At 37.9% G+C, this 23,995-nt stretch overlaps 4 protein-coding genes across 4 annotated transcripts; 2 read left to right on the plus strand and 2 right to left on the minus strand.

Annotated features, from left to right (window-relative positions):
• Positions 1 to 787: 787 nt before the first annotated feature.
• LOC109001995 lies at positions 788 to 3,149 on the minus strand. The gene has a single exon (XM_018979539.2). It carries the CDS (start codon positions 2,553 to 2,555, stop codon positions 1,938 to 1,940), a length of 618 nt encoding a protein of 205 aa, XP_018835084.1. The 5' UTR covers positions 2,556 to 3,149; the 3' UTR covers positions 788 to 1,937.
• Positions 3,150 to 13,543: 10,394 nt separating this feature from the next.
• On the plus strand, positions 13,544 to 15,694 carry LOC109001938 (protein FAR-RED IMPAIRED RESPONSE 1-like). Its single transcript, XM_018979450.2, has 2 exons — positions 13,544 to 14,439; positions 15,154 to 15,694. The coding sequence occupies exons 1-2, from the start codon at positions 13,544 to 13,546 to the stop codon at positions 15,692 to 15,694; spliced, it is 1,437 nt and encodes a 478-aa protein (XP_018834995.2).
• A 2,276-nt stretch (positions 15,695 to 17,970) lies between these two features.
• LOC109000237 (RING-H2 finger protein ATL38-like) lies at positions 17,971 to 19,606 on the plus strand. The gene is made up of 2 exons (XM_018977066.1): positions 17,971 to 18,146; positions 19,222 to 19,606. Exons 1-2 carry the CDS (start codon positions 17,971 to 17,973, stop codon positions 19,604 to 19,606), a joined length of 561 nt encoding a protein of 186 aa, XP_018832611.1.
• A 196-nt stretch (positions 19,607 to 19,802) lies between these two features.
• LOC109001997 (vacuolar protein sorting-associated protein 2 homolog 1-like) lies at positions 19,803 to 22,450 on the minus strand. Its single transcript, XM_035691476.1, has 5 exons — positions 22,282 to 22,450; positions 21,805 to 21,935; positions 21,267 to 21,371; positions 20,360 to 20,620; positions 19,803 to 20,201 (listed from the first exon to the last, which is right to left on the minus strand). The coding sequence occupies exons 1-5, from the start codon at positions 22,316 to 22,318 to the stop codon at positions 20,073 to 20,075; spliced, it is 663 nt and encodes a 220-aa protein (XP_035547369.1). The 5' UTR covers positions 22,319 to 22,450; the 3' UTR covers positions 19,803 to 20,072.
• Between the last annotated feature and the right edge of the window lie 1,545 nt (positions 22,451 to 23,995).

The raw sequence follows: 23,995 nt of genomic DNA on the forward strand, positions 1-23,995 counted from the left end.
TTGAAACATTATTTTTATTTTTTATTTATCTTTCAATAATTTAATATCATTTAAACATATTAAAAATAATAATAGTTATAGGAACTTGAATAATATAGTTATAGGACAATGGTAATGAAAATGTACTAAATGGCCTAATTAGCATTTTCATTGGATTAGTTAAAATTAAATGACATTTTTTTATGAATGTAAGAGAAATTTAACTTTTAGCTATTCCATTCAAATAAATCTCCACATTGGAATATCTATTTTTTTATTAAATAATAATAAAATAATATAAGATGAATTTGATTTTAATTATTTACATCAAATCTCTACATTAGATTATACATTTATTTATTATATAGTAATGAATAACTAATAATTTCAAAAATATTTAATTTTCTTAATTATTAATGTATTTAATTTTATCATATTTTACTATTCTACCTATTATATATTAATTAATAATCATATTCTTATTAAATTAATATATCAATTTCAAAAATATTTTAATTTTTTTAATTATGAAATTATTTTATTTTATCATATTTTACTATTCATAATATTATATATTAATTAGTAATCATATTCTAATTAAATTATGGATTAAAAATAGAAATTAGAAAGACATTGATGGAGATCTTGGGAGAGAGAAACAAATAATATAAAATAGATTTAATGAATAAACAATGTCTTTCAAATTTGGAAATAACATTAGAAATTATTGGAGCTATATTCCAAATATGAATATAGCTATTCCAATGTGATATATTTTATGGTTCAATAGCTAAATTCTCATTGGATTTAGTTTTTAGCTAATCCAATGAGAGTGCTCAAAATCCATTAACCAGCTACAACTACAGTCTAAAGTCTAAATTAATATAAACTCAACCCAACATTAATGAAAATAATCCAATAACATAGTGGCCTATGGCCATACAATCGGATCTCCCTTTATACTATCGAACTATGACAAATTCTCTCCCTTTAAAACATCTTGCCAACAAGGTGTGGATATACTTCAACCCGTTCTTTTTAGCTGAGGCACACTTCTTGCCTTCAATTTCTTTGAGCTGACCCACATCAGCATCTACCATATAAAAAATACCTAGTAACCCAAACAAGAGAATAGTAATGATAGATGTTTCCAAAGATAAAATCAGTAGCTTCTTCTTAATTGTTTTCAAACTACTGTTTTGTTGAAGCATTTCACGTGATACGTTGGGTGGCAAGCTGTCAGAAGCAACAAGACCCTTTAAAAAGTTTAGATACCTCAACAAAGGCTCATCAACTTCATTTGGGATGAAGATGCGCCTATCAATTATATTCAAGTTGGATTTGTTGGCTTTATAATAATTCTCGTATAGATCATGAGGCACCTTGGGTGGCATGAACCATACTGCTTTGAACTCAACATTGCCTTCAGAAGTAAAGTGACTCCATGCTAAAGGTCTCTCGGTTGCTTCACGAAGCCTCTGCAAAGCAAGCTTGTCTTTGGAAAAATCAATCCCCTCGGTTCTTTAGAGTTCACTCACGAACTTCCCAAACATAAAAACCACATAACCCCTAACTAACATTTCCATGAACAACTAAGGGGTAATTTCTGCCCATTTCCTGTGAGGCACCAAGAGCCTTTTGGCCGTAAGGAAAAAGCTTATGACAAAACCAGATTCTCCATATTTTACAATGGACCAAAAGTGACTTGAACTACAACATTTAGCCTTCATTGAAATTTTCACAAACAACTGAGGCGCAAGGTGAAATGCTTCTTCCACGTAGAGCATGAAGGCAAGATCAAATCCTTCATACAATTCTCTCAAAATTCACGGGGAGCCTCCCATGAAAACATGTCCTAGAAGAACAACACAATCAATGTCAAAGAAAATTTCAAAGGAAAATAAAAGAAACACAATCAATGTTTTGATTAGAACTGTGGCCCTGGTTCTCCCTCTTTCTTAATATGTATCTATCCCAATTGTTTCACTTCCACAATATGGCGTCGTGAATGTATAATCATAGTCCAGTATCACCTTCTGGAGGGTTTTGCTTCTGAATTTCCATTTCACTGCCGCAGGGACTTCAATTGGTGGCAACGCCTCCTGCTTCCAGCCATTTAGAGCATCAAATGCATTAAAATGGATTTTGATGCCACTATTCACATGTTTAAGAACCAATGAACTCTCTCCAAAAACCATCTCTTGCAAGTGAGAAGTTTGAAGCTTTTGTTCTTGTCTGGATTGAGCTCCAACTAGAATTGCAACCACAGAGCACCAATCACAAGCATTTACTCTATTAAAAAATGATTTCGAGAACCCAAGACCAAAGTTGTTGCTGCAGATTTTTGGGTCTTCTACACAGCAGATTTTGGGTCTTCTGTTACAGCCGTTGAAGACCTGGGTCTTTTGTGCAGAAGCTGAAGCCGCTGCTGCTACTCCTTTCCCCATGGGCAGGGCTCTGTAACTCCCTGATTTGCCCAGCAGCGCGGTCGACGACATGAATGAAGGTGACTGAGTGGCCGACGGGATTGCCTTGTCCACAATGAATGAATGGGACTGGTGTGGATGTGGAAGCATAGCATGGGTTAATAGATATATGGGTTGGAGTATAGTATAGCTGGATCTACGGGGTGAGGACAGATATTGGCACTCATGAGAAAGAAAGAAGGAGGGTGAGGAATGGAGACACTGAAAATCGATACCACCAGGGTGAAACTACTGAATCTAAAAATCTGAGCGTGAAACTTGAGGCTGAAGCAGTAGTGATGCTCTATTCCAGTTTTGAGAAATTCCCAAAACTGCACCACATCTCATTTTTCTCTTTCGCCATTCTCTAGCTCTGTCCCTTTTGGAAATGCCAGCTTGGAAATCGTGCTTAGAAATGTCGAGGTCATCTTTCATAATTTCCTCTTCATGAATTTTGGTTTTCTGATATGAGAGAGGCTATTTTGTTCTCAAGGGAGATCTGAGAATGACAGAAATGGTTTTTGGTTTCTAACGAGATTTATGGAAATTGTGTATTTTTCCTCTTCTTGCAAAACATAAAGTTGGCTTTCCAGATTTGAGAATTCTTCGTTGAAGTTGTTCTGAAAAATTTCAAGGTTGTTTTTGACAAATTTAAATGTCTGCAAAATAACATTGAAACGTTGCTGTGAATGTTTGACTTACTCTCTAATGTTGAGTATGGATGAAAGAATTTTTTCTATTTTCATGGTTTGAGGAAGTCGATGCCAAGAAAAGTCTGTCTCTAGATACCACTTTAACACATCCTTGAGGGTTGAATGAACAATCTCACTTTGATGGTGAAAAACCTCCAAGAAGAAGAAGAGTAAACTTGAAAAATGAGAATTCTATTAATTTTCTACATACCCCGTAAAGTCTCTTGACTTAGTACATACTAGTTATCCCTCACATGGGCATTGGGCTAAAGAAAAATATTAGAACAATGGTAATGAAAATGTACTAAATGGCCTAAGCCCATTAGCCAACTACAACTACAGTCTAAAGTCTAAATTAATATAAACTCAACTCAACAGTAATGAAAATAACCCAATAACATAGTGGCCCATGGCCATACGGTCAGATCTCCCTTTATACTACTGAACTGTGACAGTCGCCCATCTGGTAGGACCCCATGTTTTGTGGCCCATGACCAAGCCACTAGCTATGTCATGACAAGACTGGACAGCCCCACAACAACCTCATGGGCATGCTATGGGGCCTACCAAGACATGCCCAGGATGCCCAGTGAGGCTTGTGACCAGGCCAGCCCGCGCAGCACGCCCTTGCCTGGGCCATGCCAGCCCGCCCAGGCAGCAGCCCCAACATGTAGCCCCAACACCTAGGACCCTGCTTGGGCCATGCCAACCATGCCAGCGCCCAGGCCATGCCAGGGCCATGTCAGCCACATGCCAACAACCATGCCAACCATGTCAGCCATGCCCATAGCCCATGCCATGGGTCAGCCTAGCCCACCCATAGACTCATGCATGCCAACTATGTTATTTTTTATTATTTATTTTTATTCAATTATTTATTTTCCAAGGTCCATGTTGGGGGTTTCCAAGTTGTAATCCTTATAAATAGGATCCTTAGTCTTTGGATTTACATCTTTTGGCAAATTCCCTAGTGGGTAGACTATTTTGTTCTTGAGATCACCATTCGATGCTAAGGCACTTGGACTCTTTGGAGTGCAATACGTGAATCCCCTAAGAGATGATCACACCTTGCAATTCGTGAATAGGTGTGATTCAATCTATCTATCTTGTTCTTTTTATCTTTAGGATGCAATTCATAAATCCCTAAGGATTCATTAATCTTATGAGTATTTTCTATTTCATCTCTTATCTTCTATTTTCTATCATTTGATCTTATTATTTTATGTGCATTGTTCTTGAGTTGTTAGTGAGAATTCATAGTGTTCATCCATTATCATTGCCTTGATCCACACTTTGCTCATTTGATCCATTTCATACCACATACTCGACCACCATCTTGTTTGTCATCTTTTCCATAGGTTTGTCACTTTCCATGATTGGTTTGCCTCATCAAACTATGCCATAGCCGAAACACATGATCCTTGTTAATTCAAATTCAAATTTCGACAATGCCTTATTTGAATTTGCCCTAGCTGCCCATTCTACTTTCCATATCCAACCACATCAAAGTTGCCCATCCATAAAACCCTAGCCATATACAACACTTACAATATTCGGCCACATCATAAACCTTCCTTCCACAAAACCCTAGCCGCCCACCTCAAGCCCCATAAAGAAACTCATTCCTTTTAGGAGTCTTGACTCCCTCACATTCAATTTCAAATCTCATTTCAAATCCTTTAATTTAAAGAATTGACCATCACATTCGATCCCTTAAATTACTCTTCCTACAATCTTTCTAGCCAACTATTGACTTGTCATCTTAATTCAAATTCAAATTCCCTTCTTCCCTCAAAGATTCCCTCCAACTTACAAACTTCCATATCCATTCCTAAACCAACCAAATCTAACCAATCTTCCAAAAACCAAGTCAATCCCAATCCGTCCACCTTAGCCACCCAACATCCCAAAACCCTAATTCCACCTTAACCATTTTGGCAACCCTAGCCAACCAAACCCTAGTCTCACTCTTCCACCTCATTCACAAACCCTAAGCCAACTCTTCCAAATCTCGAAATCCACCCTAGCCACCTCACAAAATCCTAACTACACTTCACCATACCTACCCTAATCACCATCCAAGTGGCCCAAACATCAAGGGCAACCCTTAAGTCATAATCATTGCATCAAACACCCATAATCCTAAGCCAATCTTCCAAGACCACGCCAACCCTAATACTACCATAGTCCACGACAACCCTAGTTGTCTCCAACCTGTAACCCTAGCCTCATCTCATCCATTTAACCCTAGCCTTCATCATCTTGGCACCTCACTCAAGAACAAGTCTAGCCGCCCACATTGATTTGCCTTAGGCTAAACACTTAGCCTACCCAAGTGCATCATCTTCATCATTCCATTACTCAAACACCATTCCTTTGTTGAAGACCAAGCAAGTTGGCAAGATCACTCGGTCATCATCTTCACCAAGGCAAGCTTGTGGACCATAGTGTTGGGGACAAGACCGGGGTCCCTAACACCATCTCTCTCCTCACCGTCACTTTTCACTCCCATGACTTCTCTCTCCTCACCCCCAACGTCGATTTCCTCTCGTTGTGCAAGTCGGACCGGCTAAATATTATAAATTGAGGCCTAAGGTAATATTTATATGAATCATTCGTAATTATAATACAATAAAATATAAATTATTAAATGGAATATTTTTAAAATTTAAATAATTTTTTTTTGAATTTATATTTACTACAACAATTTAAAATGAGGTCTCAATGTAAATTTTATACCTCAATTTATCAAGATATTTAAAAAGTTATTTAAAAATATAAATAATTCATTGTATTAAATATTAAATTTAGTATTATAGGGTTTGCACACATTAAAAAAAAATTTATTTAAAATTTTATTTAATGAAATAGTTTTTATTTTTAAAAAAATTAAAATATACCTCATTTTTATTTTTAGTGGCTTTACGTAAGGTGGAGCCTTAGGCAATGGTCTAAACGGCGTTACCATTTAGCTAGCTCTGTGTGCAAGCTTTCCCAACTCCTCTCTTGGTTGCAAGCTGTGAACCACTACTTGCTCAGTTTGATCAACGCCACCATAAAGCTACGATGCCACCGCCAACAACAACAAAACATGCTAGATAGCAGCCCTCATGTTGCCATACATTTCATGGAGACCTAAAATGCAACAACAAACCGTGAAGACCAACCACAAGTACAACCAATTTTTCAGCCATCAACTCCTCCGTATGCCACCATTTGTTTCACTCTAGCCCATGCCGAAACCATCATATGACGTGAAACCGTAGTGCGACACCTCTTCAACTCCTCCCAAGTTCACTCATTGTGTTAACAACCGTAGGACCACCTCCCTAAGCCATTGTAGCCGTAGGATCCCTCCACTGTGACCCAACCGAAGTGCATCACGAAATCAACATCCACAAATAGCCACTGCAAGCCACAAACGCCTCTGTTTTAAGAATCCGAAACAGAGTACTATCAAGAATATGGGTGTAAACTCAAACCGAAAAACTGGAAAATCGGACCGGACTGGTTTTGAACCGGTTTCTAAAATGTAAAAACCGGCCGGTTCCGGTTCCGGGATTTTTTGGACCGGACCGGATCGGTTGATTAAAAAAAATAAAAAATAATATTTTTATATATAAGTTTTATACAAAATATTTTATATATATTAAATATTAATATATATATATAAGTTTTATATATAATGTATAATTATACATTTTTATGTGAAATTTTATATATAACATATATATTCATATATGAAATAATTTCTTATTATAATTTATAAATTATTACATAAAATGTTAATACTAAATCACTAAAAGTTTATAACTAATACTAATATATAACTTATAACTATACCAATAGTCTAATATTAATATTATTATATAGTTTAATATATTAATAAAAGTATAAAATAATTTTTTTTTAAATCAATTTTTTTTTATAAATAAATTTTTAATGACAAATTGTGAAATTTACATTTTAAAAAAATCAAAAAACCGGACCAGACCAGATCGGAAACCGGTAAAACCGGAAGTACCGGTTTAGGAGGGTAACCGGTGCGTAATCGGTTTTGAAAAATACAAAACCGGTACATACCGGTTCGGTCCTAAATTTTATCCAAAACAAGACCGGACCAGACCGGTTACACTCCTAATCAAGAATGTTAAGACCTCTAATTTTTAGAAAGATGTATTTCATTCATAAGAAGATTGTTTTCAAAATGTGTAAAAAGTTGCTTTATATACAAATCCTTACTTAACTCTAATTGGCTAATACATTAATAGAAATAATGTAACTAACTTTCTATACACATGTGCAAAATATAAAGCACTAAGTCTTAATACACCCTAATCGTTCTCTCCCACACTGTGAAGCTCCACCCTGCATGGCCGTCCACCACTAGTAAAACCACCGTATGTCAACTCTATAATAGATCCAAGTCGACGAAACCAAGACCACCTCATAGAGGGAACCAACCATTGAGGTCATCTCCATGCACGACAACCACCTACCAAACTCGGCCATGTGCATTGTGAAACACTAAGCAGCTGTCCGCCAGCTGAATGTCTTCTCCACCACGGAAGCCCAGCCCCATCGCACTGCCACCCAAGCGAGCCAATCCAAACCACTTCCAAAGTGCCATGAGAGATGATTGGCGGGGGGAACATGTAAAGCACCAGAAGCTAAAGGAAAAACAGTGGTGGGATGCTTGGATGGAGATGGTGGGGCTAACCATTGCCCACTTGAATCTGATCTATGCTATGGTACTCCTCTGACTGGAGTGAGAGATTGTTGAATTCTGGAGTGAGGTTGTTGGTTGCCCTTGTGTCAGGATACCAAGTGGGATCAAAATGTGTGGAATGCAAGGCAATGTAGGCTTGAGCAAGAGCATCTGAAGTGGAGGATCCATGGTATGAGGGATCATACCGATTGTAGCATTTGGCAGCAACATGGCCTACTTTTCAGCATACTTGACAGATGGAATGAGGAGCTCCATTGGTGGAGTTGCATTGCTTAGGTCTAAAGAACTTTGTTGATGAGCAAGTCGGAGCTCATGTGTAAGGAGATGACCATAGACAATATCAAGAGACAAAGGTTCTAATTTAGTTGAGATAGAGGTAATGATGGAATCATATTCAGGGCCTAGACCAGCGACAATATAGGGGTTTCGGATTGAAACCCCCTCAATTTTAGGGGTTCAATCCCTAAAATTGCAGGGGCGGGGCGAACGGGGCGGGTCAGCGGGGAACGGGGCCCCTCTGCCCACCCCTAATGATCACATGAGGGGGTTTCAATTGAAACCCCTAAAATTGAGGGGGTTTCAATCCGAAACCCCAATTTCAGTTTGGGGTTTCAATTGAAACCCCTAACTCAATTTAGGGGTTTGAATTGAAACCCCCTCAAGTTGAGGGGTTTCGGATTGAACCCCTAAAATTGAGGGGGTTTCAATCTGAAACCCCAATTTCAGTTTGGGGTTTCAATTGAAACCCCTGACTCAATTGAAACCCCTAACTCAATTTAGGGGTTTATGTTTGGAATTATGTCGTATGTTGTTTGATTTTTTTATTTTTTGTTGTGTTGTGGAATCAGGAATGTCTTCTCAAAGAGAGTTCACTGATAGCTCTCCCACCCCTACCAGTACCCCTACCCCTACCCCTACCAGTACCCCTGACCCAGAACCTAACCCTACTCCAACCCCTGGGAGTAGGAATACACCCTGCCCCGCCCCTAAGCCCACACAAAGTAAGAAACCTGTTTTCGTAGTTTGGTCTCATTTTACCAAACTAGAGGGTGGTGACCCCAATAACCCACAAGGTAAATGTAATTATTGTGGGAAAATATATGGATGTCACTATAGGAAACATGGTACATCCCAGTTAAAGGCCCATTTAGAGGAACAATGCAAGAAGAGTCCAATATTAAGATCCTTAGTGGAGAATAGTCAATCAAGACTATAAATTGGACTGAAAAAAATAGCGGATGGGAGTAGTGGGGGTTCAACATTGAAGGGGTTCACAAAGTATAATGTTGATGAGTGTAGAAGGAAGTTAGCTCGTATGGTTGTCATAGACGAGCTACCTTTTCAGTTTGTGGATGGGAGAGGGTTCCAAGAATTTGTCCAAGAATTGGAACCTAGATTTATGCTTCCTTCTCGCCACACTGTGGCAAAGGATATTAAAAAGATGTACTGGAAAGATAAAGATGTTTTGAGGGGCCAATTGGCGGGTTTGGTAGTTTGTCTCACTACCGATACTTGGACTTCAGTCCAAAATTTTAATTATATGTCTTTGACTGTCCATTTCATTGATTCTGACTGGATTCTCCATAAAAAGATTATCAAGTTTTGTCAAATAACTGATCACAAGGGTGAGACAATTGGGAAGGCCTTAGAGGCCTCAATCAAGGAGTGGGGGTTGAGTAGGGTTTTGACAGTTTCGGTTGACAATGCCTCGTCTAATGATGTCGCCTTGGGATATCTGAAGACTTATCTTAAAGAGGCAAATAAGACATTCTTAGGTGGTGAATATTTGCATGTTAGATGTTCTGCATATATCTTGAATCTAATTGTGACTGAGGGGTTAAAAGATGTTGATAACTCGGTTGCACGAGTTAGATTGGCTGTGAAATTTGTGAGGTCTTCTCCTTCTAGATTGGAGAAATTCAAAATTGCTGCGAAGAGTGTGGGCATAACATCAAATAGGGGTCTTTGTACTGATGTTCCCACCAGATGGAACTCAACCTTCTTGATGTTGGAGGCGGCCCAAGAATATAAAAAGGCCTTTCAATTATTGGGTGATGAAGACATTCAATATGTCAAATACTTTGATGAGCACGGGAGTTTAGGATTGCCTAATGATGATGATTGGGAGGTAGTTGCTACATTTGTTGATTTTCTCGGGCTGTTTTATGAAGTCACGTTGAAGTTATCTGTTTCTTTGCACCCTACATGCTATAAATTTTGTCAACAAATATGTAGGGTGAAAGAAGAATTAGACGACATGTGTAGGGGTTCCAATCTAAGGATGAGGGGGATGGCATTGACCATGAGGGTCAAATTTGACAAGTATTGGGGAGATTTGACTAGACTTAATATTTTGTTATATGTGGCTACTATTCTTGATCCCCGTCTAAAAATTTCTGGCATGTTATATGGTTTGGGACTTGCGTATAATCAGGCTTGGACTGATCTTATTGGTGAGATGGCCCGCGATACCCTTCATAGATTTTATGATGAGTTTAATGCAATTAAGGGTGGTACTACATCTACTACACCTACACATATCCCAACACCTCCTCCAGACACCGGGGCAACAAAGAAGCGTAGATTGGCATGGACGAAAACCCTCGCACATAATCCCACACTAGTCCATCAATCTACGGAGGTGGTTTCAGAGTTAGACAGTTATTTGTCAACGGATCTTATTCAAGATGATGATGATTTTGACATTTTAGGATGGTGGAAGGTAGCATCAAAGAAATATCTCATCCTTTCTGAGATTGCCCGTTGTATATTGGCCATCCCTATTAGCACCGTTGCCTCGGAGTCTGCCTTTAGTACCGGAGGACGCATATTAGATCTTTTCCGTAGTTCATTGTCTCCTACAACTGTGGAGGCATTGATATGCACACAGAGTTGGACGATGGGAAAGGATATTTATGTTCCGAATGTGTTAGATTTTAAAGAGACCAACGAAGAGGGTGGTGATCAGTCTGGATCTGAACCATCTGGTAATTATTGTTTTTATTTTATTATTTTGATTTATTTATATTCATTTCAATTTCATCAGTATTTATTTATATTCATTTCAATTTCATCAGTATTAATTTTAGTATTGATTGTTGTAGCAACACATGAGACGACTCAGACGATGTCTACCTCCACTGCTATATGAACATGTGCTCAAGGCTTAAGCCTCAAGACTACCCATCCGGCCGCCCCAAATGTCACAGTCAAAGACCCAAACCGCTCGCATATTTTTTTTTATTATTAATTTCGTAGATTTTTAAATTTTGAATTAGTCTATCAGATGTATGTATTATATATTTTATTTGTAATTTTATAATGTTGATACAATGTCCCTTGGACACTTTTATTTGTAATTGTTTAGACAGTTAGACTTTCCATTTTATTTTTGTAATAGCTTATTTATTATTATTATTTATTAGTTTATTAGGTAGTAAACTTTTAGTCTATACACTATAGTAGTATTTCATTAGTCTTAATTATATAAAATTGTGTTTTTTTTTTTTTAACTCTTCTTTTTTAAAAAATGCAAAATATATTTTTATGGGCCTAAAATGGCCCAGAAGCTGCTTCTGGGCCATTTTCGGCCCATTACAGCGTTTTCTGGGCCAAAAAAAGGCCCAGAAACCGCTTCTGGGCCTTAGGCCCAGTAGTGGGGCGGGGGTGCGGACGGAGGACCCCCTCCACCCGCACCCCGTCAATCGGGACTGGGTCCCCCGCCCCCGCACTCCTGGGGCGGGGGGCGGATGAATATATTCACCCCCCGCCCCGTATGGGGCGGGTAGCACCCCTAGTGATCATCACTTAGTGGTTCACCACAGGCAGCAAGAATATTAGCAAGATTTTTAATTTGCTGAAAATAGTCCGCAATAGAGAGATTTGCCTCTTTAAGGGAGGCAAGTTGGATGCAGATATGAGTGATACGAGCACGAGAGGTAACAGAATATAGTGTTTCAAGTTAGAGCCAGACATCACGGGAGGTTTCTTTGCCAATTACTTGGGCGAGAACAGTTTCAGAAAGGGAAGATGTAAGAGCATATAGGATGATTTGATCTTGCTGGCACCAGTGACTATAGGCATGATTGGATATAACATCAGTTTGAGAGTTGTTGCCCTTTGAGGTAGGGGCAACTTGAGCTCTCCCTAGGAGATAGTTTTCACGTGTGAACTTGAGTGTGAGAAGATGCTGAAGATTGGTAAGGGAAGAGGGTTGAGTGTTGGGAGAGGAAGAAGACGTGGTTGAGGAAGGGGAGGCCATTAGGATTTGTGGACAAATGTCGAGTAGCTCTGGAACCATATAAGAAAAATATTGCACACTGGTTTCAGTGTAATTGTCTCACTCAATCTGGTGGACGTTGGACTTCTATTTATAGAGTAAACTTGTACATAATTTGTTATTTACATGATAAGATATATACACTAACTTTTCAAATATTCAAATGAGATAAGACGTTATCTCTTGCTGCTTTGATTTGTTTTATCTTCATCTGATTGTTGCTGAGCATTATCTTCACATGGTTGTTGAACTTTATCTTTATCTAATTGTGTAGCTGACTTTGAATTGGTTTCTCGTTGATAATGTGTCCCAATAAGGACAGACCTTAGCCTACTTGTGATGTGGTTTGTTGTTGTTGTTGTTGATACTTAGTAAATACTTCAAAGGGAGCTGCTACGGCCACAGAAAATAGCCACAGAAATTTTTTACCGAATGACATGTATAGTTGACTTGGCAGGCCACGTTTCATAAAAGAAAAGTAAAAAATAAAACAGAAATAAAAAGCTGCGTCCGACGTGATTTTAACAAAAAAAAAAAAGTCAAAATAAAAAAAAAATCAAACCTGCCATTCAGCCCACGTGATTTTAATAATAAAAAAAAGAGTCAAAAAGCAAAAAGAACCCAGGACCAGCCCGTCCCTACCATTCATCCCTGCCTCTCTGTATCGTTACAGCGTACACCGTCTCGGCGCCTTCTCCATTTAGTTTCAGCATAGATCTCTACTTACAGTCCAGCCGGCATCGTTTTTCCCTTCTTCCAAGCGGTAATCTTTCTTTCATTTTTTTCTTTATTTTTATTCAAATATTAGGATTTTTATCTACAAATATTAAAAAAAATCAGTGCTCAAAATCATAAAATATGTTTGAAAATACAAACCCACTATGACTTAAATAATAAAAAGAAGCTGTTTTTAATGGCGTGTCCTGCTAAGCCTTTTGTCTTGGAGAGTTTTAGACCTTAGATTTTTGTGTGTTCAAACTTCATGTATACAGTTTCGGACGTATTAAGTTTTTTTTTTTTTTAATCAGAACGTATTGAATAATGGACCTTAGATTTTGAACCTTAAAATTTTGGATTATTGTATTATTTTGGACCTTGTATGAAAATGTTTGTTTCTCCACTTTTTGTGCATACCAAGTGGTCCAACTTTTTGTTTGTTTCTCCACTTTTTGTACATACAAAGTGGTCCAACTTAAAGTACTCTAATTGATTAGTAAAATGTCCCCTTGAGTGTATTGTTTTTAATGTAAAATCCATTGTCAATAATTACAACAAAAACAAATCATACACGTTTATGTCAAATCCCTTTGATTGTATATGATTTCTTTCAGTATTCAAGTTAATATCTTGATTTGAATGTGGTTGGATATTCTTAGGTAATTCAAACACTAGAGTTGCAATGGATTTTGATATGGAACATGTAGATAATGAGTATGACGAGGTAGAAGTTGATGATGAGCAAGAATGTGCTGAAATAGTCGATGAACCTAAGGTCGGAATGACATTTTCATCTGCAGAAGAAATTTTGTCTTACTATATGAAATATGGTAAGCAGGAAGGATTTGGAGTGTGTAAACGAAATTCTAAACAAGATGATGATGGTAATGTCAGATGGTTTACCTTAGTATGTGTGAGAGAAGGCACATCAAAGAGTAAGGCTGCTAATGTTCTGAAGCCAAGACAAACGAAGAAAATAGGGTGTATGGCCAGGATTAATGTGACGATGAATAATGAAAGTGTATATACCCTGACTAAAGTAAACTTGGAGCACACACACATTTGTAGTCTAGGAAAGATAAGACATTTCAAATATTTTAAGAAGGTTGATGCTCGTGTAGCTAAAAGACTTGAAATAAATGACGAGGCAGGAATACGAATGTCAAAGAATTTCAAGTCTCTAGTTGTTGAGGCGGGGGGTTACGATAAACTATCATTTGGGGAAAAGGAGTGTCGAAATTATATTGACAAAGCAAGACAACTTCGTCTTAGGGTTGGAGGCGTTGAAGCTCTATGTAACTACTTCCAAGAAATGCAAAAAAAAAATCCAGATTTTTATTTTTCCATAGACGTGGACCATGATATGAGATTAAAGAATGTGTTTTGGGAAGACGCTAGAAGTAGAGCTATGTATGAATCATTTGGAGATGTGATTACATTTGACACAACATACCTGACTAATGCCTACAAGATGCCCTTTGCACCGTTTGTGGGTGTGAATCACCATGGTCAGTCAATTCTATTCGGGTGCGGATTGATATCTAATGAGGATGCACATACCTTTGAGTGGTTGTTTAAGTCATGGTTGAAGTGTATGAAGGACCAACCACCAAGTGCAATCATCACAGACCAAGACAAGGCAATGCAAATTGCAATTGCTAGAGTGTTTCTAGCGTCTAGGCATCGCTTCTGCTTGTGGCACATAATGAAAAAACTTCCTGAGAAGTTTGGGTCACATGCTCGATATGATGAGATTAAGAGTGCATTACAGAAATGCGTGTATGACTCTTTAAGTGAGCATGAATTTGAAGAACGTTGGTCTGATTTCCTCGACATGTATGATTTGCATGAGAATGCATGGTTGGGATCACTATATAGTGACCGACATTTTTAGGTGCCGGCCTACGTTAGAGACACATTTTGGGCTGGAATGTCAACTACACAACGGAGTAAAGGCATGAATGCATTTTTCGATGACTTCGTTAACTCAAAGACCACTCTAAAGCAATTTGTTGATCAGTACAATTCAGCTCTTAGGAGGAAAGTGGAGAATGAAGCCATTGCCGATTTCAATTCATTTAATACTGTGATTCCTTACATCAGTCACTATCCTCTTGAGGAGTAGTTTCAAAAAGTATACACAATTGCCAAGTTCAAAGAAGTACAAGATGAATTTCGAGGATTTATATATTTGACTACCTCGTATTTGGGATGCATGGATGGAAGATACACATATGTAGTAGCCGATGAGGTTCAAGTGAGTCATAACTTAATAAAACATGCAAAGTACAGTGTTTTGGTCGATCAAGATCATCTGGATGTTAAATGCAGTTGCAAGTTTAGGGGCATATTATGCAGACACGCTCTTCGTATCTTGGCTCTGCTAGGCAAAAGTACAGTACCATCAAAATACATCTTGGATCGGTGGAAGAAAGATATAAAGCGAAAATACACCTTTGTAAAAAATAATTATGAGTCGAGTAGCAACCACGATGGAGAAAGGTACGACAAGATCCAAAATTCCTTCTATGAACTGTGTTCGAATGCTTCAAAGGCCAAGAGCAGTTGTGTGAAATTAATCAACCAAATAGAGCAGTTGAAGCTAGAGTACCCTGGCACCAATTCTCAGTGTGGTAGCGAACCAGTTGATCCACATACTTCCATGGAGGGCAGGAAAAGTGCAGTTCTTAGTCCATTGGTAGTTCGAAGTAAGGGAAGACCACCGTCAAAGAGAAAAGCCCACCCTGTTGAGAAGGTTCTTAAAAAGCGAGTACAAAAAGAAGATTGCGATGCGACCCTGTTGAAGTTCTTGGAGAGCAGAGTAGTCAAATAGCAAATCAATGCAATGTGAGCGGCACACAATATGTATCTCCTCAAACCCAGGTATTTCATTCCTTTCGTGGTTTTTTGTTGTGAGATCAATATGTATATTTTCGCCATATTTTTTTGTTGTGTACGTGAATAATGCTATTATATATTGTTACGGGATATAACAAATCAAGTTTGGACACATGCACCGAAATTTTTTTCTACTCCTTTGACTGCTCCTCCTTCGCAAGTAAACCTTCACATGATATAAAAAATAAAGTTTGTACCACTATTACATTTTGTTAGTTTTAACACAATATTTTTTTATGCCTATAGTATACACACGGACAAGTATACACAACGGATTATTTAGGAATTGGAGCGACTACTGCTCATTCTCAGGTAAACCTTCGCAAAAATATAAAAAATAAAGTTTGCTTGGACACATTATGATATTACATTTTGATACATTTGACACAACATTTTTTTTATGACTATAGTATACACACGGGCAGATATATACAACAGATTATTTGGGTATTGGAGCGACTGCTCCTCCAATGCAGGTAATGTCAACGTAAGATAGTAATGTTGTTTTTTAATTTTTTATTGTTGTTCTTACTAAGTTTTGTTTCTTTAGGTCCAACCATCTCAATTACATCTATCGGATCAGGATGATTATCAGGACAAGTATAAATGGTGGTGATATCCAAGAATGTTTTGGTGGAAATGACTATGTACGGACACAATTATTGGAGTATATTTTGATAGAAATTATTGGAGTATATTTTGGTGGAAATCATTGGCGTGTGATTTTGGTGAAAATTATTGGAGTACGTGGTGGTGTTTTGGTCCATTAAGTAATTGTAATGTAATATTCAAACATACTTCCTATAATAGGCTTAGTGCAATTTCATGTAAAACAATTTGTATTAATGGAATTAATGCAATATCCTGTAATGCACGATTTTGTGATGGAATGCGATTACATGGAATGCTATATCTTGTAAAAACTGAAGTTGAAATTGTCATGTGGAGATATACACAGATCTGAAAGTGTCCATTCATTCTCAAAAGTCAAATATTTACAAATTTACAACAAGAACCCAAATACACAGATCTGAAAATGCCCATCCATTACATGTCAATATTAGAGGACATCTCAAAACTGTCCAAACCCCAAAAATACCAAACCAAAGTTGGGTAGAACCCAGCAACAACAACTGCAACTCCTACCCAAGCACCAAATTCATGCCCATCCAGCAACTGCAACTTCTTGGTATCATCTACACATTAATCCATTAATCCATAACTTCCATTACAATTACATTAATCCAGCAACTGCAACTGCAAATCCATAACTTCCATTACAATTAAATTAATCCATAACAGAGGCATTTTACATCAACATTATATGGGTACTTATATGGGTACTTCTAATAAAAATAAATGAAAAATAAGAACACAATCAGCATTGCCACACTCAGTCCAAACTCCTGTAACAAGATTAACAAATTTTGATTCATAAATCCAAAACGTCCATTACAATTATATTAATTCTATATCAAAAGTAAGCATCATTCAATAAGTTAACAATCATACCAAACCAAAGAGAACTTTGTACTATCCTTAAAGTGTCATGGGCATTTCCCTGAAATTTAAGGAAGAAAAATCTCCACCTTTTTCCTTCCACTTGCTAGGTTAAGAGAGGACATTATCAATGGCAAATATCATTTGATATTTTCAAGCACAATACCAAACTTGAAGGCATAGAAGTTGCCTTGGAATTACAAATGAAAACACAAGACTTAGGTAACTTCTAGTTGTAATTGGGAACAAAATATAAGATATACATGAAAAATAAAGTAGATGAATTTCAGGGTAACCTTTAACTGAAAACCATCTATAACCTATATAATTTTCGAAGTCTGTTAAGCCACAACATCCAAACTGCAACTTTCCTTCCTTTAAATTTTTTTTTCCAATTAAGCATATTAATTGTTACAATAATGCTAAATCAATAACCATAAATCAGTACAGAAAACATTTACAACAATTGTTTTTTTTTTATCGGTAAAACATTTATAACAATTGTAATTCAAACAATTAATAATTACAATATATAACCCATCAATAATGGCAAAAACTTAGAGGGGCTAAACATAAATCATGCCAGAAAACATAAAATAGAGAAGTGAAAATAAGGGACAAGCAGCAAACTGTGCCAATCGGAGGCTCTGTTGTAATTCTAACCATGAACTTAGAGGCTCTGTTGTTGTAAATGGAGCTCTGCCAATCGGGATGGAGGCAAGCGACAGGCTCAGGGAGATGGAGGGTTCGAGCTCTGCCAATCGGGATGGAGGCATGCGACGGGCTGAGGGAGATGGAGGGTTCGGGGGGTTCGGGGGGTTTAAAAATAAAGGGGTGAGAGGGATTGAGGCAAGCGTGCATGGGTTCAGGGTGGGGGTTCGTTCAGGGTGAGGGGCGACGGGCGACGGGCGACGGAAGCGGAGGGTTCTGGCAAGGGTTTCGCGCGAGGATGCCGAGAGGGAGATGAGATGGCTCGGGGAGATGGAGGCCACGGGCGTGGGTTCGTATTTTCGGGAGATGAGGGATCGTTTGGTTCTGTGACGGATGGGGGGAGACGAGAGAGATGAGGGCTCGTAAGCCGTAGCTGCCGATGAGGGAGATGAGGGCTCGTAGGAGAGGAGGGAGATGAGGGCTCGTAGGAGAGGAGGGAGATGAGGCCTGGAACCAGACGAGTTGGACGAGGGAGATTAATGAGGTCGATGAGATTAATGAGGAGGGAGATGAGGCCTGGAACCAGACGAGTTCGGGGGGTTTATTTTTATTTTTTGGAAAATTTTCCACCTAGCAGCAGCCAGGTCATTCGGTGGGATGGTTTCGGTAAAGACTTTCTGTGGACCTAGCATTTTCCATACTTCAAATTCAATTGGACCACTGTTTCTTGGGAGTTGTTTGAATAATACCCAGGTTCTTATCCAAGGAAAAGCAATGTTATTGTACCACATCAACAATGACAAAAGTGAAAAGACAACTAAATACGCGCTCCTATGTCGTTTTGCCGTGTTAGAACTTGTCTGTGCGGCTTGGAGATTCTTTTTAGCTAAATTTAGATAAAGCAACACCAAAAAATAGCGCATGACTTTCACGGAACAATCATTGTTGACGTTAACCCTTTTCTAGCCTGAATAAAAGATTGCAATTTCCTAAGCTCCTTCACTTTCAAAACTCCGTCTGAACCGGCATCAAACCCTAGTCTTCTCCCAATTACAACATCGTGGTAACCGTTTCGAGGGTCATTGAACTCGTATTTATGGCTGTGAACCTCGACCAATACCTAGCCTTGCATGTTAAGAGTTCTCCAAGTTCTTTCAGCTCTTCCAACTTGGTATCAACAATACAAATCATGAACTCGATCTACCACGAAATTATTCCCATGGTATCTATAGTCGTCGCGCTCGTAATTTACGGTCTTGCTCTGTATAGATGGTGTGCTTACAATCGCTAACTACATCCTGCAACGACAAGCGGGCATGACAAGGAGAAAGGCTTTGGTTCCAAGAGACTGAACCCCTTTTTGGCCTCTACGTTCAAGTACAAGAAAGGGACTGGAAATACTTCTGAAACTGACTCAGCTGTGTGCTTGACTGACTTCGAAGATGATGAACAGAACCCCTTTTTGGCCTCCACATTCAAGTGCAAGAAAGGGACTGGAAATACTTCTGAAACTGACTGTGCTGTGTGCTTGACTGACTTCGAAGATGATGAACATGTTCGGCAGCTTCCAAGATGCAAGCACTCCTTCCATGCACCGTGTATTGACATGTGGCTCTATTCTCACTCCGACTGCCCACTCTGCCACACTACCGTCGACAGACTAAGTAAACAACCAGAGGAGAACTCCTCCCGGTAAGTCCTAGTTAGCATTGGCACTTAAGTCTGTGTTTAGTCCTCCATGTTTCAACTCTTCTCATTTTCATTTGGGAAAGGGTGAGATAGATTGGGTTGAGGATTTTGAAAGACTCAATTGTTTTTTCTCTCTATAAATTAGGAGAAAAGGAAATTTCCCCGTGATTCCCACGCACTGATGGATTAAACGTAAGAAGAGGTTCAGAATGTCACTCTTTGATAAGCCGAAAATGCCCATTCACAGAGGCTTAACAATGTAGATACTAATAATTCTTCCAAGGCACTTCAACACCTAAGATTTATTACAAGCACCAAACATATATTTACACCAAAAAAAGAAAAATAAAAAGGCTGAGCGTAAATTCAAAAGCCAACAACATGACGTGACTATGTGCTTTAAACGCACAATCAAATATTAAAAAGCTGATTATTATCATCTTTCGACTGTGATGCTTCTCATCTTCACAAATTTACATCTTTCTTAAATTATCCAACCTTGCCTGTAAATCATTGTCTATTCCACCATCTTCATTCTCTGCTTGGGCTACCCTGTTTGTTGCAGCTGGTGCACTGACAGAAGCTGAGGGTGCATTCAAAAGCTGCAGATAAATGAAATAAAAAGCATTATTATTGTTATCAACTTAATTCGACTCTCCCTGGCTGAAAACGTAATTAAACCAGGGAAAATCTTCATCTTCATTTTGAAAACCAATATTTTGATTCACACGGAAAGAAAGATACAGAGCAATGGATGTACCTCAGAATTGATATTGATTCCAATCTCATCAAGCACCTGATTCACAAGCTCATCGGTTTCTTGCTCTTCTTCATCCCCTTCCAGAGCATCATCAATGGCATCTCCCATTACCTCAGTCACCATTTCCATCTTTTCATTCTGCCTCTCAAACTCTTGCATAATCTTCTGCAATGACGGCAGGTTCATCTGCCTATTCATCTGACCCATCGCCTTGGTAACACCTTTCATGGCCTCTCCCATTGCTTGAGTTGATTTAAGAGTCTGCAAGGAAACTCAACAAAACATTACCATTATTGCAAAAGCTCCATTATAAAGAATAGCCTACTGCGAGGGCCAAAATAACTAATTTTAGCCCCAATATTAGAAGATTATAACCAGAAACTATAAAGCAGATCAAAGACATCAAAACAAATCCCTAACCCCCAAATCTATTTTAGTTCCCCATCAAGTTGAAGGGAACAAAAAAAGGCATTCATCAATTCTTTAAACAAAGCTCACCTACCAAAATGCTAGTTTTCTTTTTTGTATCCTGAGATAACTCAACTATACAATTAAATCTATGACAAAGTATATACTATGCTTGAAACAATGCTGCTTTTTTATTTTGTATCTATTCAATATAGATACATCCCATCAAACCAAAAATATGCAAATGCGGGAACAATATAGGAATGCAGACTTTACAATAGAAGAGATATATGAATCATCCAATAACTGATGCATTTCCTAAATGTTTTCCGTTAGAGAAAGATGGATTGAAAAGCACGTGCTATACACAGACAAGCACGACAAACATACTTAGAAAATGTACTTCACATATGAAATGAAATCATGTCAGAACATAGATAAGAAACTTTACAGTAATGCAGAAGATGCACAAAGAAGAGGGTAAAAATTTAAGATATACCTGGATTCTCAAAGATACACCCTGGAGTTGTGATTTAAGCTTATAAAACTTTTCAACCTGATGCCGAGTTCTAATAAGATCTTTAGCCATCACTCTAACTGCCCCCTGAAACAAAGACAATCAATCTCAGGATGCCGAGTTACAGACCTCATCCCAACCACCCAATCTATTCACAGAACCCTATAAGATCATGTCCCAACATGCGTATGTCTTTTTATACCGTGAGATTGTGAATAAAACTTAATACAGAAAAGCAACAGCATCATTGCCACTCCTTACAGATTACACGATTGGACATAAAAAAATCATTCCCATAAGATTTTGATCAATAAAAATTTATTTACCGATCAAAAATAAAATCATTCCCAAAAGGCATCGAGTGCACATGGGTTCCATGGAAATAACAAATGTAAAGCTCTTAACGCAGCCAAATTTCATCAGTTAAAGTTTGGGTTCAGGTTGTTTCTTCATCAATATCGTACAGTACGTATAAACAAAGTAACAAATAAATTGCCAAAACAAACAGGATACCATTTACCATCTGTCCTTGTTTAGCATTCTTCTTTATCTCCACAATCAGCTTCTTTTCTTGGGCTTGTAGACCTTGTCTTTCCCTTTCTATTTCTCTAATGGATTTGTCTAGCATCCTCTTATTCTCCCGCAGAAGCTCTGCACACAAAATCAAACATTTTTTTGGTGGTTTACTTCACAACTCTAACTGGACCGAATGCTATTGAAATCTCAATCGTAAATTAGATGCTACCAAGACTAGTCTACTGCACAATAAACTCCTTGAAATCACTACTAAAGTCAGCATTTGGTCAAAATTTAGGGATCCAGTTTCAAGATTTATGCAGTTTCATTCAAATAACGTAAAACAAGTCCTTAATTCTCGAATTCAGAACTAAGATTGCACCAATAAATCTGAAGTTTAAAACAATCCCGAAGCAAGAAATTTTCAACTGAGATGAAATTAACATGTTGTAAGAGATAATAATTGATGGATCCTATGTACCTGCGGGAGTTTTTCTGTGACCGAAGAGAAAGCTCATGTCGCTGGTGCAAGCTAAAATGCGCCGGGGTTGTACTGTACCCGATCCCCCTCTCTTGAGTCTTTATTCGGCTCTCGCTTCAGCGTCGTCGTCGGCTGTCGTCTTCTTTCTCCTTGTGTCGGGGGATTCATTTCATTAGTTGGGTAATAAGGCCGTGTAGCGTAGAAATGCAACTAAGGCCCAATAAAATTCAGGACAACGAATAATATTTTCGAACTGTCCACGAGTCCCAAATGTTACTAAGATTGAATTGGGCTAACACCATAAAATAACTAAAGGTTCAGGCCCAATATTCATGGGCTTAGCTTTTAGCCCCAGCATCACCTTATGACCGTAAAGTTGTAACTTGTGAACTGAGCTGTCCGTCGCAAGTTCGCAACCCTTTCTTCGCCTGTTGTCCATTAAGGTGAAGCTTTTACTCGAAACTAAAGTTAGGCCTCCTTGTTTTCATGACTACTCTCAATTCATCTCATCTAATCATTATAATTTTTTTAAATTTTTACATAAAATAAAATAAACAATTCAACTATTTTAAATTTCAAAATAAAAATAATATTAAAAAAATATATTCTAATAATATTTTATTCAATTTTTAATTTTAATCTCATTCTATTTCATCTGTAAAACTAAACGAGGCCTTAATTAACCTACAACTGCAACAGAAGCCACAAGGTACAAACACCGACCACAAACACCAACCATTGAGAAATGATATATACAAGTTTCGAATATACAAATTTTGCATAAATATTTTATAAAAAAAATGGATGTCATCATTAAAAAAATGTAAAAAATTTATTTATTTTTATTGATAAAACTCACATTTTTATAAAAGACATGTATATATATTTAAAATCTGTACCTAACATTCTTTTCCGACCATTAATTAGTCTACAAGCTTCGAATAAAGCCGAAAGATATCATGTCATTTCGATCGCCACACACAAGATTCTGCCGAATTCCTTGCCCACCATATTTTCAACTCCACCGCACATTACAGGACCATGATATTGAAAGCCGCAAAACTTTCCCCATGGAATCACATTTCTGCATAATCTCCATTTTGTCGTTAGTAGAAATTAGTCTAAGAAGAATTTAGGCACTTGCAATGATCTGAATTCAAATCAGTCACATCTATTATCGCTACGACAAATCCTTTGCTTTTATTTCAACTGTCATTAAGTTTGTGGCAGTCATATCTTGCATGATGATCATCTGATGGGTATATTAATTTGAGAAATGACACGTACCTTACAAATTTTTTTAAAAAAATTTATTAAATATAATAAAATTCATTTTTTTAATAAAACATCTCATTTTTCTTTTAAAGGAATGTAGAATGTATGCATTACTCACTTAAGGTCGAGGGTTTTTACAGCTCATCACCGGCCGGTTACACTGTATGCAATGCCTTGACGTATACGAGACTGAACCATGCATAAGGTCGAGGGTTTTGCTGTTAAAAACCAGTTGGTGCCAAATTTTCCACGTTAGGCACAAGGCGTCTGAACTGAAGTGATGCGTGCGTAGTGGCTGGGAGACACTGGGCACTGCTCATGAGTGCTCACATTCAATTTCGCTACCCACCGAACAAGTTTTCAGGTTGGAGGAATTGATATGCCTTTCCCACTAGGGACTTCGTCCTAGCTAGTCAACTAAAATTTAATGAAGCTTACG

The sequence above is a fragment of the Juglans regia genome, chromosome 7 (assembly GCF_001411555.2).
Source record: "Juglans regia cultivar Chandler chromosome 7, Walnut 2.0, whole genome shotgun sequence".
Lineage (NCBI taxonomy): Eukaryota > Viridiplantae > Streptophyta > Magnoliopsida > Fagales > Juglandaceae > Juglans > Juglans regia.

Bases quoted from the DNA above. Each gene is read 5' to 3' on its own strand.
- LOC109000237 (XM_018977066.1), top strand. From the start codon at position 17,971: ATGGAGGCAAGCGACAGGCTCAGGGAGATGGAGGGTTCGAGCTCTGCC. The intron at 18,147-19,221 runs GTGAGGGGCGAC...TGCAACGACAAG, and splicing joins AGGGTGGGGGTTCGTTCAGG to CGGGCATGACAAGGAGAAAG.
- LOC109001995 (XM_018979539.2), bottom strand. From the start codon at position 2,555: ATGCTTCCACATCCACACCAGTCCCATTCATTCATTGTGGACAAGGCA.
- LOC109001997 (XM_035691476.1), bottom strand. From the start codon at position 22,318: ATGAGCTTTCTCTTCGGTCACAGAAAAACTCCCGCAG. The intron at 21,372-21,804 runs GTAAATGGTATC...TCTTTGTTTCAG, and splicing joins ATGCTAAACAAGGACAGATG to GGGGCAGTTAGAGTGATGGC. The intron at 20,621-21,266 runs GTATATCTTAAA...GTTTCCTTGCAG, and splicing joins GTGTATCTTTGAGAATCCAG to ACTCTTAAATCAACTCAAGC.
- LOC109001938 (XM_018979450.2), top strand. From the start codon at position 13,544: ATGGATTTTGATATGGAACATGTAGATAATGAGTATGACGAGGTAGAA. The intron at 14,440-15,153 runs GTCATGGTTGAA...TGCAAAGTACAG, and splicing joins ACCTTTGAGTGGTTGTTTAA to TGTTTTGGTCGATCAAGATC.